This window comes from Trachemys scripta, chromosome 5, assembly GCF_013100865.1.
Source record: "Trachemys scripta elegans isolate TJP31775 chromosome 5, CAS_Tse_1.0, whole genome shotgun sequence".
Taxonomy (NCBI): domain Eukaryota; kingdom Metazoa; phylum Chordata; order Testudines; family Emydidae; genus Trachemys; species Trachemys scripta.
This window is the reverse complement of record NC_048302.1, coordinates 43104579-43121070: the sequence shown is the minus strand read 5'-3', so window position 1 is coordinate 43121070 and position 16492 is coordinate 43104579. Positions and strand designations below refer to the sequence as shown.

Sequence of the window (16492 nt, the reverse complement as noted above, 5' to 3'; positions counted from 1 at the left end):
CAATTAGATAGCATAATTAGAATAAAATTATCTATACTAACTATATTACTTGTTAAACTAAGGCACTCAATATTTATTTTGAGAGAAGGATCCGGAGAGGTTCACATCCGTGTGCTGAGGCAGATGGAAGGAACTAAGGTGGCAAAGGGCCCCACTCCCCCTTTAATAGCTTTGGCCTCATAATGTTGGAAATGCTGAGGAAAGAGGTAAGTGGGATGCACCAGTGCTCTAATGAGACGGTTCCAACATCTGAACTGCAATGAAAAGGTTCCAACATCTGGTGCTTCCCAGGAGTGGGAATATGCAGAGGATACTCAAAGAAGTACACCTCTACCCCAATATAACGCGACCCGATACAACACAAATTCGGATACAACGCGGTAAAGCAGCGCTCCGGGGGGGCGGGGCTTCGCGCTCCGGCAGATCAAAGCAAGTTCGATATAACGCGGTCTCACCTATAACACGGTAAGATTTTTTGGCTCCCGGGAACAGCGTTATATAGGGGTAGAGGCGTAATAATGAGTTGCATAAACTGGAAAAGGTCATAGCCTTTCCATCACACTTAGGTCTTATCTACATAGGAAAGATTTTTCTGTGTTCAATCAAGTGTAAATTTCAGCGAATGTAGTTACACTAGCATAACCCCTCTCCCCCATGTAGGTACTTTTATTTTGGTACAACAGTGCTTTTTTTCAATTTAGCTTATGTTGCTTTGGAAGGGATTTAACCTGAACTAGAAAAAGGCACTCACACCAGAATAAGAGTGTCCACACTGGGGATTATTCGACTATAGCTATATACCTGTATAGCTGGTAAAACTTTCCAATGCTTCCTTAGAAAATGGCTGACAACAGCAGTTCTTGTGCTAAATGCTTTTTTGTGCACACGTGAATATATTGTACCATCCAGTACATATCCACGTTATAAACCAGGAACATCAGTCATTGAAGATTACCACTTATAACCAGTTCACTGTGACAGGCTTGATACTTAGACACTTATGGACTGATGTGACTAGCACAGAATATATAAATCAGGAGTCAAGAGGGAGTAACATGAACTAAAATGGAACTTACTTCTAGTTTGTGAAGATGGCTGATCCTCATTATTCCTCTTTTTCCTTCACTGGCTTCCTATTCCCAAAGATTTCTTCTTCCCATTTTTATACAGCTTCATTAACTTCTCTCTACCTTACATATAATCAGGGTCCCATGTATTCTCTGGCCACATCTACATTTGGAGGTAGGGGTGTGATTCCCAGCTCATGTAGACACACTTTCACTAGCTCTCATTGAACTAGCGTGATAACAGTAATAGTGCAGTCATGGTAGTAGCATTGGCAGCATTTGCATGGGCCAACCACCCTGTGTATGTACCCAAGGAGTCCAGGCTGGTTTGTACTTAGGGTAGCTAGCTCATGCTGCCGCTTGCCATGGCCTGTGCTACCCATGACTATACTACTATTTTCAGCTATGCGAGCTAGTGTGAGTATGTCTATGTGAGCCAGGAATCACACTCCCAGTTCTAAGTGTAGACATACTCTTAGATTCTAAGGCTGTGGAATTTGCCATGCAAATGTGTTCTACGGTTTAAGCTTTCAGTTTTTAAAACTATTATGCCCCAGATTTTATAGCTGAGAAGAAAATCTTGAACTTGAAATGTGAACTAAGTTTAAAACTGTTGCAATCTCGTTTTCTTGAGTCTGCAAACAGTCTTAAAATAATGGGTGAGATTCTGTGCTGCACCTTTAAAGATGATGCAGTTACGTGCTGAGAATACAAAAATCGTTGACAAATCAAAAACAAACTCATGAAATAAAATTAATATCAAAATTAATAAATAGGAGTTACTGTACCCGACTATCACTCATGTTTATATTAACTGAGTTATAATCTGATTTTTTTTTAAATTTAAAATTAAGCTGCTACAGAATGTCCATTCTACCTTACTAAAATGAAACAGAATCCAGGAATCTTGCTAAAGAATTTAGATCAAGGTTGACTGCGAGTTCATTAGATCAGATCCTGTGATACGTTACATATTATACTACATTTCTAGCCACCGAGACCTAAAGCAAAGAAACAGCCCAATATCACATAACCATTCATGGTACAGCCACATTAGGCAGACCAACTCAATCAGACTATACCAAATAAAACATTACAGATTAGAAGGTAAACTCATTCTTGTTTTGACTAGGCATAATAACAAAGCCTGATGTACAGATGTTTTCTTCAGTATAAATAAAAAGAAAGGGAAGTTAAAAAATAAACAAAAAGGTTTTGTATTAAGTTGAAAATATGTTACCTGATAATGTGGGCTCCAGTCACATTTTCCAGCATATCACAGAGAGTGAGAAATATTCCTCTCACACTTTTCAGCTTTTGGGATGCTTCTGATATGGGGTATTGGTAAAGAATTTCTTGCTGTCAGGATATCAAATTATTAGTTAGTTAAGCAAAGGAAAAGATTGCTAAGGAAAAAGTATATCCGCAACATCAGTTATTTTAGTCCTGAAAACTTTTATCACATACCTTCCCAGCATGTTATCTAGCACTGGTTTGTTGGGGGATTTCCAGACCTTGCTACAAACTTGCAAAGTTTTTAAGCATGTGCATATATGTGTGTATATATATATATGTTTGTAAAAAAAGACTTTTGTAAATCTTTACTATAAGGGCAAATATATACAAAAATTAAAAACAACATATTGAAGAATTTCACATCTTAAAAATATTGTCATTTTAAAAAACAACAGTCCTGTGGAATCAGATTTGTTCGTGTTCGTACAGCAATCTGAACATGTGATCTGGCTCTTAAATGGAAATCTGTGAACCCCTTACTCACCATTGTGAGTATTTACTCACACTAACAGAACCACGGCCTTCTTCATTTTTCAATTATGAGTTGTCGGTTTACAGCTCCTCTAAAGATCAGGCCCTAAACTACAACATAAATACACTGCCTTTCTACACATACATCACTGATGATATATTTACATATAAAGCAAGATATTAGTAGGTACATACTGAAAAAATTCATAGGTCATTAACAAATATGGTGTTGAGCATGCAATTGTTTACACGTGGTTGCACAGGAGCAGAAGTCTGCCTAAGGGCAAAAAATTGCAGAATCAGTAATTGTAGGGATAATAAATCTTTAGGTAAATGATTTTACCTGATTCTTTCCAGTCTTTTAAATTCCTAGGTTCTTAAAGTGAAATGCTGTAGTTACCTATTTTACATAACAGTTATATTAATTACTTCAGAAACCTTTAACTTAAAGCACTTTTGTGTGGGAATAATAAACTAAAGGATAATAATGTCCACATACTTGGTGCAGTTTGTCAACCCATGAAAATGTACAGAGCTAATAACTGATACCTACAGAGATACTGCAACCTATACAGTGTTTTCAATCTTTACTAGATGTCCTGGAAATAATCTAATTGAAATATCAAGTCTACCCAAGATAGAGAGGCCAGGAGATACTATTAAAAATTAAATTATCTTTCTTAACAAATAAAAGCAACAGTGAATTCATTAACTTTTATTTCATATGACAAAGCACATCCAGACTGTGCCAAAATTTTGTTGGGAAATTTTCTTTTCAATCAGATTAAAAGAATTTCAGGTCTCACTATTGAGAGAACTGGCAAACTCTGCCACTCTCATTCAATTTAATTAGCTCTATTTTTAAATACTTGTTTGCAACAAGGATTTTCTGCATCAACCGCTCATCAAGAAAAAAAGCCTTTTCTAATTACAGCATTGCAATGGGTTAGAAAAAAAAAATCTTTTCTTTCCCAATGAACAGGGACCTTTACACTGTTCATTTGAGAAATAACTATACACTTTCCCAGGGAAAGAAAAGACAAACATAACAAAAGATCCCAGCAGCACCATCTATATATTAATGAGTTAGTAAGGTTTAGTATCTATCACCACACAAGCAGATCAGTTGTCTTCCAAGCAAGTTGAAAAGTGTCATTTTGTCTAAATGGTGCAAAGGCCAAGGACAATTGAATTAATAAATGACAAAGTAGTTAATCTTAAAAGAATTCAATATTTTCTGAACAGAACGCTAAAATATTGCTTGGAAATATTCTTTTGTCAGTAAATCCTACCTCTTCTATTTCCATTATCCTCACTTCTCATATAATGAACTGCAAAGAAACAATTTGCTTTAATCAGAACAGTCTTGGCACCAAGAAAGATGGCTGAAAGGACTCCTGTCAAAATAGAGATGACCAGCTAAAAACCTCCCACAACCTTCAAACACAGGACACTGACAAAGGATGTTTTAAGTTGTCCTTACACCGCAGTGAAAGGAGACAATAGTCCACTGCTTTGCTGTACACAAGAAGACTGTGAGCTCTGCAAGATTCATTCAAAAGCTATTAAAATAGGAACTATTACTGCAGAATTTACATGGTAAGTATTTGTAAAAGCCAACAGGGTCTCATTAGTTGCTCAATAATGCTTGCATTACATAGAAACTAAACAAATTCTTCCAATACTGATATCAATCATTTAGAAAAGACATGAATAACATTATTCTCTTAAAACATGAAATCACTGGAAGACTGTCCAAGTACAGAAATCTGTTACAATGGAATGAAATATTTACTCTGTTCTAAAAAGCCCAACTGAGACCCAACCTACCAGCTGAATCCGTGATTACACGGAAGACTAATTTCCATACAGGAAGATGACTTTTACATTATGCAAAAAGAAGAACAGGAGTACTTGTGGCACCTTAGAGACTAACAAATTTATTAGAGCATAAGCTTTCGTGGACTACAGCCCACTTCTTCGGATGCATCTCTAAGGTGCCACAAGTACTCCTGTTCTTCTTTTTGCGGATACAGACTAACACGGCTGCTACTCTGAAACCTGTCATTTTACATTATGATACAACAGTCAGAGCTCTGTGAGGCTTAGGATTCTCTAATTCTGCTTTTGAGTGCCCAGGGCTCAAAAATGGGAGAAACTAGTATAAATTGCCATTATTTACTAATGAGGCTAAGATGTGATCTGCACACAAAATCAGCCACGTTATATCCGAATTTGTGTTATATCGGGTCGTGTTATATCGAGGTAGCGGTGTATTAAGTTTATATGTTTCACCAGGACAATGCTGTCTCTTTCTTTATAAGACAACTGTCTCTAGCTTTACCATATAGTCCATATTGGATGAATGGGGACAAGGAGCTGCAGCATAAGATTTTGAAAAGAAAAATTAACCATTCGCAACATGTTGTAAGTGAACTTTGATCAAGCTTCTTATTTTTATTCCATTGCCAGTTGAGAATACCTTATACGTTCTTATTGTGGGAAAATACCAATGTGAAAAATGTTCTGAGATTTTCTGTACATTGATGGAAGTAGTCTTAGGTTGCAAAAAACAGCAGAAAGTGAACCAGAATGGTCCTGAAGGATTTATAAGAGACATTTGTATAAAACTACTTTGTACCATAGCCACCTCTGATAGTGGAAGTGTAGTCTGCTAAATGATATGAGAGAGGCTTGAAAAGCAAAAGCTTACAGCAGGAGCTCTCAAACTTCATTGCACCTCCTTCTGACAATGAAGATACTACATGACCCTGGGTGGGGGTGGGGTTGGGGAGGGGAAGCGCATTGGAACTTGAGCCGTGCCGCTGTGGGTGAGGAGAAAGGGGGCTGCAGGCCAAGCCCTGCCACCCTTGGGGCTGTAGTCAGAGACCCATTTCCCCAGGTGGCGGTGGAGCTCAGGCTTCAGCTTCAGCCCTGGGTCCCAGCAAGTCTAATGCTGGCCCTAGCGACCCCATTAAAATGGGGTCATGACCCACTTTGGGATCCTGACCCACAGTTTGAGAACTGCTGGCTTACTGTATTATAATGTAGCCTTTATCCCAATAGGGAGTGGGAGGGTAAGAGTGTGTGTGTGTTTTCAAAGAACATTACTAGGGTTGAAAAGTTAGGAAATGCCAGATTTATAGTTGCCTGTGTAGTGTTAATTCTGCCCCTCTGTCTGTCCATCCTATACACTGACTGAAGCAGGAGTCCTGCAAAAAAAATAACATGCGACAGTATCATAAGGCATACATACAAGGGGCTGAATTAAGTAGCTGTAAATCTGACATATCCTTACTTTCAAGAGTTTGCAAAATCAAACTAAACAATTTTTTTTTTTTAAATGTAGGGAGGAGGAACAGGGGTTAAAGTAATTTCTTAGGTTACCTTTCTCTCCCTCACAAAGGAAAAAGGTAAAAACAAATTCCTTCATGTGCATCTGTAACACTCTTCACTCCATAATGCATTTTCAGAAGATTTTAAACCCTAACCATCATCACTGCAGTGAAGACATCTGCCACTGCTACAGGACAAATTGCATTAGTTGGCAACTGGAGAAAGATGTTATCCCAGCAGAGGGATGGACCACTAGGGATTAGTCAGCAGCAGGAGAGGAAAAGAACATAGCCTGGCCCAGCTTTTTCTCTCACCTGCTACCCTGGGAGTTTGGAAGCTCCTGCTCTATATAGTGCCCAGAGTGAGGAGAAATGGGCTCCTGGGACCAAGTGCTGAGTCCAGGGGCAATTTAGGGTAGGGAGCCTGGTTGCTGCCCCATGTGATGCTCCTAAAGCAGCCCTGGAGTCATGTTGGGTCCAGGGCAGAGATAGTTGAGCTGGGCTGGGCTTCTCTCTCTCCCTACCTGCTACAGCTGTTCTGATAATTCCCAGTCATTTCTCGTACAGTATGTGCTGCTTCTGCTTTGTCAACGGAATGAACCCAACCTTAGAATGTTCGTGTGTTCAGTTATACTTGCACTCTGAAAACATTTTCCTGACAAACGTAAGTGAGAGAAAGGAAATAGCAATTCTCAACAGTTTCTATCTCAGCAAAAACTGAATGGAATTTCATAGGACAAAGAAAGGGCATGTCTGGAACATGAGGGTATTGTTCGTGCCTAATATCAATGGCCTGCTACAAACAATGGAGATGTTAATGTTTTTCAAAGAAAAGGTCCCATGAATCCTTTATAATGGAAAGTGTTAAACAACTTCAATATAGGGTTTGCTACCAGCTTCTCCCATAAAAAAAAATTCTGATGAGTTAGGATGCTTTGTACTTGTGCTTTACATTTATAAAGTGATGTTCAAAGCAGCATGATAAGAATATGGCAGGTAATTATTAAAACCTGAAGATATTCCTTCTCACTTTATTTCTAAGGACCTATGGTAATGTACTTTATCGAGGGACCTTCAGCAGTGCTTCAGTGTTTCAAAATGCAATTAAAGATTGTATACTGGACTCCTAACTTTTTCCTGGAATTTCAGGCCTGATTTCTATAATAGACATAATAACTTTGCAGACACTTTGACCATAAGATGGAATCACTTAGAAAAGTATTAGTAAACATGAGGTACCTTTAAAGTCACAACAATTGACATTATAATTAGACTCAGCAGAATCTGATTTTTAATTTTTTGCAATTTAGACTAATATTAATTTGTATTTTTAACTTTTTACTTTTTAAACTATTTTAATTTTTAATTGTAGGAAATTAAGCTGAGGTAGGGTACAGATTAGGGCAGCACTGACAGTGGGTGTGCAGCGGGCGTGCAGGGGGCTCTCTCAGCAAAGCAGAGACCCCTAGCCAGAGCTGCAAGGAGGAGGAAGAGCCCACACTTGGGGAGGCCACCTTGTTACTAAACAGTTTCTGCACAGGACAGACCCATTCAGCAGTGGCGTCGGGGCGGCTCCAGGCACCAGCACAGCAAGCGCGTGCCTGGGGCTGCAAGCCGTGGGGGGCGGCCTGACAGTCGCCGTGAGGGCGGCAGTCAGGCAGCTTTCAGCGGCATGCCTGCAGGAGGTCCGCCGGTCCCGCGGTTTCGGCGGCGGGTACGCTGAAGTCGCAGCACCGGCAGACCTCCTGCAGGCATGCCGCCGAATCTGCATGACCGCGGGCATGCCACCAAAAGCCACCTGACTGCCGTGCTTGGGGCAGCAAAAACCATAGAGACGCCCCTGAGTGAGGTGGCCTCCCCTGCAACTGGGAGCTTGTCCTCCTCCTCTTCGCAGGCCTGGCCAGGGGTCTGCTGCTCTGCCCCACCAGAACTGCAGCTTTCCCAGCACCCACATGGATCCAACATCTTTGTCTCTACGGCTGCGCCCTCTGGGTTCCACTGTCATGGCCCAGCTCACTCACTCCCGTGACACCATGGTTGCAGAGGGCTTTCTGCACTGCTACAGGGCTGGTGACACTACAACCCCGCAGGTGCAAGGTGTAGGGGGAGGCTGCACTGACGGTTATTGATGGATTTTTTTCATCGATTTCAGTGTGTCACCTGAAATCAACATTTACTGATATCTAGTGATTTAAATTGAATCCCGCCAGTCTTTTGCTTCATTTGGTTGATCACATACCTCATCCTTAGATGTTTCAGAGTCCAATTTAAGCGTGAGGTACATAACAATATGAGGCATGCCTTGGATAGCCAGCTGAAGGTCCATATTATCTTCTCCCCATAGAAGTTTGACGAGATTGTTCATAGCGGACTGTGCCTGTTTATACCTTTGTTGAGATGTTCCTTCATGCTCAAAGACTGAAGTTTCAAATGTAAGTTTCACCTATTAAAATAATTACATATATTATAAAAATGAGGCTGTACTTAAAGTCATGTTCAATGTCAAATAAATAAAAATATATTTTGGCTTTAAGAAGAGCTGTAATCTCTTCTATCCTTTTTTATGGTAGAGAGAGTTCTCTATAAAGAAATTTTTAAACACATATAAAAGACATAAGCATTGAAAAATCCCTGTGGTTTGAAGAAAGCCACTTATAAATTCAATGTTATATAACCACGTATTACCAATGACAAAGCCAGCTATTAAATGTTTTATCAACCATGTGAACTAGGCATGTGGCCTGATATGTTTTCATACTTGTTTTTTATTGTTTTAAAAACAGAAAAATACACTTCCTGCTCTGGAATTATTTGAACACACAATCTAGCACCACCATTTTGAAACATTATTACATAACTTGTTTCAAAATGGCATCATTTATACATTTACATGTTCTTAAGGTTCTTTTTCAAAAGTATTTTCTTAACATTTTAAACTCATCAGTTTAGAACGGTATATTAGTGCAATGTAACCTACCTAAGTTGGACCACAAACCACCAACAACCTTTTAGTATATTTTTAGGACTCAGTGGCCGTTGAATTCTTCACACAAACTAACTGGCCAGTATATTTTCATTGTTCCTTGCCATATCAATTTAAAAAAAAAAAAAAAAAATTAAGCAGGAAAAGAAGAGCTGTGCTGATTTATGATTGAACATTAACAACTCTCTTATATACCATCAGGGCCAGTGCAAGGAAGTTTTGTGCCCGAGGCGAAACTTCCACCTTGCGCGCCCCCCCCCCCCCCCGCCGTGGCCCCCCCCCCCCCCCCCCCCCCCCCCCCAGCTCACCTCTGCTCCGCCTCCTCCGTGAGCACGCCGCCGCCGCTCTAATTCTCCTCTCCTCCCAGGCTTGTGGCGCCAAACAAGCCTGGGAGGCAGGAGAAGTGGAGCAGCGACGGCGTGCTCGGGAAGGGGGCGTAGCAGAGGTGAGCTGGGGTGGGAAGCCCTGTGGCAGCTTTTTCCCCACCCCCCTGCCCTGAGGCACCCCTGCAACAGCTCCTCACCCCCCCTGGCCTGGGGAGCCATACAGCGGCTCCCCACCCCAGCTCACCTCTGCTCCGCCTTCTCTCCGAGCACGCTGACGCCGCTCTAATTCTCTTCTCCTCCCAGGCTTGCGGCGTCAAACAGCTGATTGGCGCTTCAAGCCTGGGAGGCAGGAGAAGTGGAGTGGCGACCGCGTGCTCGGGGGGGGGGGGGCATAGGAACACTGTAAAAAAAAAAAAAATTGGGGGCACCACTTTTTGGCACCCCCAAATCTTGGCGCCCTAGGCAACTGCCTAGTTTGCCTAAATGGTAGCACCAGCCCTATATACCATCAGTAGAAAGCACAAACATTTGTTGTGTTACCTGCTGTCCCAATTCTTCTATTAAGCAAAGCACTACCGAACTTGCTCTCGAGAGTGTGACTCTCATTTATAAAAAGATGCTGATTAAATCCATTTTACAAAAAAATTGTACAGTTGACAACTATTTTATATTACTTTCTTTAAAAAATAAGTATAATTTTTAGCTTTGGATATATACATTGGAATTTTAAATACCATAAAAACCAAGTATAAGTTTGGTTTGGAACTGGATTCTTCATTTTTCAAAATGTGTTTTTAAATCTGCATTTTATGTACAGTAGGCTTATGAAAGTAATTTTAATTATTTTAAAAATGATTAAATTAATTCATACAATTCTTACTTTTAATGAAAACTGCCATTAAGTATGGGAGAAGGAAAACAAAGGAATTTCTATTTCTTGTCTGAGCCTAAAATTGTACCTCTCAGAAAAGGGAAACAAAGGTTTTACCTTCTTGGATGAAGGCTTGTTTGCCCATTTGGAAAGTAACTTCAAAATATCGGATCAGACGAAAGTTCCAAAGGCAGTATACTACATGCTAAAATCCTGTCTCCATTTAAAGCCAATGGGAGCTTGGTCATTGACTTTACTGGAACCTTATTCTGTCCAGTGAACTAGAGTAACTGATGTGAGAAAAAACGCTCATGCTTCCCCAATAGCAATTAAGCTTAAGAAGCCTGAACAAAAGCAAGTAGTGTGTGTGAAAAAAATATATATATATTTCAAAGAAAATCTAGCAAGTGATATGGACAGTATACAATATTCATGCTTGTCAAAAAAGAGCAGAGAAAAAAAAAAAAAAAAGATACTGCAACCATTTCTACATCTGACCCTCCACTTCCCCATCCCAGCTTCCTCCCTTCCCACTGATAGCCTGGAGCTTCTCCTCTCCCATTCCTGCCACTTCCAACCTCTTCCTCTTCCCCCTTGCCCTTTCTCGTCTTTTGAGCAGCACTGCATCCAACTCTTCTTCCCTCTCCTCCTCCACGTTCCACCCCATCATTCTTCCTTTCTCTCTGATTTCAACTCATGGCTCTCCCTCTCATCACAATTTCCCATCTTCAGTGGCATCAAACTTCCATTTTGATGACCCACCCACCCATCTTCTCACCCTCCCTTCCTCATTTGACCTACAGCCTTGGTTCAACTCACCCACTCACCAAATGGATATTCACTTGACATTATCTTCATCAAGCACTGCTTTCATTTCTGATCCATCACTGAGTTCCCCCTCTCTGACCATCATCTGGTCTCTTTCAGCATCACTCATCTGCCCCCTCCCTCTCACAGACCCTTCAGTGACTTCTAGAACAGGAATGGTGATGACTTCTCTTCTGCTCTCTGTCTCTTTTCCCTTTCTCCCAGTGATCTCTCCATGCTTAACTATCCTTCACCTTTGCCTCTTTTGCCCTCTATTCTGTCACTGCCACCCACAGCTCTAGCTCACCCCCAATACCTGCTTCCTTCACTCCTGCTAAGTGTGTCTGTTGGAAAACCTGTGCCCATGCTGACAACCTTCATAACATACATGTTCTCTCCTCCTTCAGTTCTGGCATTTTCCTAGCCAAGGGATACTCCCACACTACCTATCCTCTCTCAAAAACACTGAGATGTTGACTCTCGCCTCCACTCTGCCAGCCATGCCAGCCTCCATCAACCATTTGGTATATTTTCAAATAACATTGTGATTTCTCCTATGCTGCCCCTCATACGTGTGAGCTCCTCATAAACATCCACAAAACGACCTCATTGTCTTCCTTCAAATCTCCCATTTAAAACTCCCCTTTGCTGTGATGTCTACAAAAAATTTGATAACAGAGATGCAGCTGATGTGCTATGACCACTGTCTATCATGCTCTCATTGTTTCTTTGGATGCCCCCATTTGTCTGTGTCTACCTTATCTCTTATCATACATGGAATGTACATTCTTTGGGGCACTGACAATTTTTTTGTTCAGCATCTAGCACAATGGGGCCCTCATTCATGACTGGGGCTCCTAGATGCTACAAGTAATACAAAAACAACATGGAGTCTAGGGACAGGACAAAATGATGCCACAAAGTTGGTGGTTGGGCATGTCTTCCTATCCTTCCATATGGGAAAGGGGAAAATCCTATAAGACAATCTTGTATCTTCCACTCTTGGCCATTCCCTTTTCCAGCTTCAGTAGAGTTTCTGGTTAAAGAAGACACAGCGGACATGAAAAAAGCATATTAAGAAAAGGATAATCTGAATACCAAGAAAGCCAAATATCCAAAAAGATGGTTTTTATTATGTGCAGCGATGGCAGTGTCGCCTATTTAAAGTTGCCCGACACCTCCGTGTTATAAAACCCTGTTTTCAGTAGCTTATAACTTGCCAAACTAACTGTTTAGGCTGAAGTTTTCCATGCCAGGTGTCTGCCTCTGACTGAATATTTTTGGAAAGTTTCAACTAAAATAGTTCAATGATTTCCAAGAATGCAGTTAGGGAAAAATATGTTGTTTTGCCCACTTTAAAAATTCTTACAATCATTTCATTGAGAAACTCTAGAATCTCTATTCTGTTGGAGCAGGAACTATGCCTTTTGCTTTCCTCATGAAAAGCCATCCAAATTTAGCCAAGTTATAAGACTGAAAATCACAGTTTGCACAAAGTAGAAGTTTATTAGACGCTGGCAACATTCTCCAAAGATTCCATCTGTACTGAGCATGCCCACCCCAAGGATACACGCATTGAGTAGAACGTTCCCTATAATTGCTCCACCCAGCTGCCAGGGGCTGCTGGGCAGCGGAATTGAGGGAGACAATCTTTTTTTGAGCTCTCAATGCTCTTGCTGCTTGCGTCCAAGCAGCATAGAGGAGGAGGATGAAGATCTCTAACTCAAATGCAGAGGGGTGAGGTGCAGAAACAGGGATAGGAGCACAAACCAGACAGAGCAGGTTAATGGGAGCAAAGGGGGCAGGGAGAGAAGGATTCATAATCACACCACCACCACTCCACTCCAGAACTGAACTTAGGATTCCTAAGACTTAGGAAATATGAATTCATCCATCATATTCAGTGAGCACCATTCATCCTGTGCACTGAATGAGGCAAGAGTCCTGTGGAAAAATAGTATGTGATCATTTACAGCCTGTATCAAAATGCACAAGGGGACCACATTAAAGTTGCACAGGCAACCTGCATTCTGGCCTTTCCTACCTTTTGAGCGCTTGACTTTACAACCTAAATAATACTTTTTCCACATAGTTTATTTGTATGTAATATCTACATATGGTGATAATCACTTACTTTGAAATAATTTATATATACACAGTACTCTAAGCAGTTGGTAGTACCATGCATCCAAAATTCTGCATCATCAATTCTATATACCAGTTACAGGGATAAGTTCACTGCTGGTGTACACAGGTGTGTTGTATTCTTTTGTGAGAATATGGCTGTAAGCCTCAGGGTCATGGCTAAATTCTGACATTCTGTCTACTTAAGATTTCTCTGTCATTTCAAATATTTAAAGATATTCTTCACTCTCTCCTGAGTGGAGGAAAGCTGCCACCTTTACGTTAGAAGTGGTTACCTTTCAGTGATACATGACATGATCTCTAGCAGTGGTGAAATGACTTGTTGACCCCTATCTCCACAAGCACAACTTCAAACTGGCCCTCCTCTACACAAGCTGGAAATGACTTTCTTTCCATGTCTTGAGCCACCTTTTGTCATCCACAATTGCCCCTTTTACCTTCAATCATTTGCTTCCCTATCATCCTGTCATCTGGGAACGGGGAGCAGACTAGAAGTTTAGCTGCTCCCAACTCTGGGCTTTAAGGCTAGAGGTAGTCCACAAGCAGACCTGGAACATATGGGACTATAACATCAGTGCTGTGGGTTACAGCCAGCTCAGGGAATCATCCATTTAAAAAAAAAAAGGTAATTTTAATGGTCACCCATTAAAAAACAAACAAACAAACAGACACTTTTCCTTACTTCCCCCACTTAAAATAAATCAGGGTGAAGGAAGCCCAAAGTCCATATATATATATATATATATATTCTGTAAAGTTTGCCAAGTGCTTTGGGGTCTTTGGCTGAAAGACAATCCAGAAATGTCAGTTACATTCACTTAACTGAATGTTTTCAAAGTATTTGGTTAAAATAGATCCTGGAGAAAATCAGAGATTTTTTCTTATTGTTACCCTTATGACTAGGGTATGGTAGCCTGAGTGTCTTGCAATAATTTCATGGGACATAAAGAAACACAGTCAGCCAAGCTGAATTAAATTAAGTAAATCACTGTATTTACTTAAGCCTGTTCTAATATAGGGTCTGGTTTTCTTTTCTAAACAGTGGTAAAAGAAAATGAATCTTGGGTCCAGACTCATCAATATTCTTATGAGCAAAGCTAAGCAGAAGTGGGTCAACACTAACAGTGATCTGTGTCAAATTAAGTAGCAGCTGGTTTGGTTACAGCGAGTTAAAAATGTAGGTCCTGTATGGAACTAACAGTGTAAATATTCAGGATTCTCTCAGATCTTTCTGAGGCTGGGGTACTCTGTAGTCTCTAGATCATGTTCAAAGACTGCTGTAAAACCTTCAGATATTCAGTGAAAGTCTGGTTTATTAAAATAAGGATATTTTTGTTTAGCTTTTTATTTACTTCTGTATCTCTCTACCTATTGCATTATTTGCATTGTGGTAGCACCCAAATGCCTCAGAATCAGGGCATGATTGTGCTAGGTGCTGTGGAAGCAGACAGGTAGATGTGGTCCTTGCCTTGAAAAAAATACAGTCAGATGTAGCAACTGTTTGTGGTGCTGGGTGGGCATATTTTACAAATATGCTCAACTGGGCATTATCTATCCAAAAATTGATATTTGTTAAGATAAGTACAATCCTAGAAGTACTGCTCGTGGGCAAGATAAACTATATTCACATTCACTGGGGCTAAGAGAAGTTAGAGAAATTTTTTCTGAAAGGGCAGATAGCAAAAAGTTATGTATATTTTTTGTATGTGTAAGTTATGTATACTCACAAAAGAGCTGTGACAACTTACTATGGAAATAACTGACTTAGAACATTACAGTTTGTCTTATACAGCTGCAACCTTCTTATATCCAATGTCTTTTGCAATGCTTAGCGAATGATAATACACTAACCATTCAGTTTGTGAACAAGCAATCTTTCTTACTAAAGCTTGCAAGCAACAAAACTTCTGTTTCTGCTGCACCATGAACAGAATGTTTTCAATTGCAAAAAAAACAGAACTATATATTAAAATTCTCCAACAGTCTATTTAGGTAATCACTCTTCTGGCTTGACTTAAGCTGGTTCAGTTACTGGGGAATAATTGCACTTTAATAAAAGGTTTTGGAAAACCAACATGAGAAACAGTTATACATTTCAAGCAATCACTATCTGTTTGACAGATTTACTGACAATGGAAATGTTAAGGCTGCATTAACATTAACTACTATACAAAAGTTTACATGGGATGTTTGAGCAACAATATATATGCTCTAATTTAACAAGGATACAGTTAATTAAGCAACATTGTCTGCTTTTCACATTCAGTAAACAATTGTAGCTACAGCAACTACCTATTTTGTCAAAGGCAGGATGCGACAGGATTCTTCTACAGTGGAGTTCTGCCAATACTTGACCACAACTTCACTAGTTTAGTCAAGCTCCATGGTGTCAAATATCTTGGAAACCTTCCTAAACTGACACACTAGCACTTAAACTTACTGCAACTGCAGATGTACAACCTACAAACACTAGCACCAACTTTGCTGTAAATGGCAGTGTGGTCATCGGAGCGTAATGACCTAGAAATCAAAAATTCTAGTTGCTGTTCACCTTCTGAATGGTAAACATATCTTCACTATTATTACTTATTTTTGTATGCCATTAGAAGAAAACAGTCAGGTTCCCAATACACTAGACAAGTTTATTGTATAGGAAATGTTTATCTGTAGGAGTTGGATTAAATCTTGAACTATTTGATCAGCATTAAGAATAGTGTACACACACAGGGACATTCTGTGATGAGAAAAAAGTTTCGTTTTTAATTTCCATTTCTCATCTCACATTATAAATCTGTACAATGTCCCTGGTGAGGTAGATTTAACAAAGTAACTTGAAATCTTTAATTATCTGGAACATGGGTAGCATGAAAATTAACAATTTCTAAGATAAACTAATTGTTTTAATAGTATATACGTTTCTATCTGCTCAGTGGCTCCTAGAAATATGGTCAATTTCAACAGTCTCAGAAGTAATGTATACTGCTTGTTATTTTGGGGAAGGCTATCTTTGTCAAAACAGCATGCAGGGGTTCATCACACTTTAGAGAATTACGGTGTGCACATTTAACTGTGGTGCTATTCACTGCTGTAAACCCTAACTAGCTATAGTGTGCAAGACAAGAGTTATAGTTTACAATTTGAACAGAAACACTGATGTTAACGTTAAAAAATTAACCTTCAAATGAAAAAAA

General features: G+C 40.0%; 1 protein-coding gene across 6 annotated transcripts in view; it reads right to left on the bottom strand.

Moving 5' to 3' along the window:
• INTU (inturned planar cell polarity protein) overlaps positions 1 to 16492 on the bottom strand; it is a 92906-nt gene that overhangs the window by 42167 nt on the left and 34247 nt on the right. For all 6 annotated transcript variants that reach the window (XM_034771729.1, XM_034771734.1, XM_034771728.1 and 3 more), the window contains exons 4-5: positions 8409 to 8612; positions 2308 to 2426 (exon numbers count right to left, since the gene is read on the bottom strand). In XM_034771729.1, the coding sequence (XP_034627620.1) occupies positions 2308 to 2426; positions 8409 to 8612 (323 nt within the window). The remainder of the gene's footprint in view (positions 1 to 2307; positions 2427 to 8408; positions 8613 to 16492) is intronic.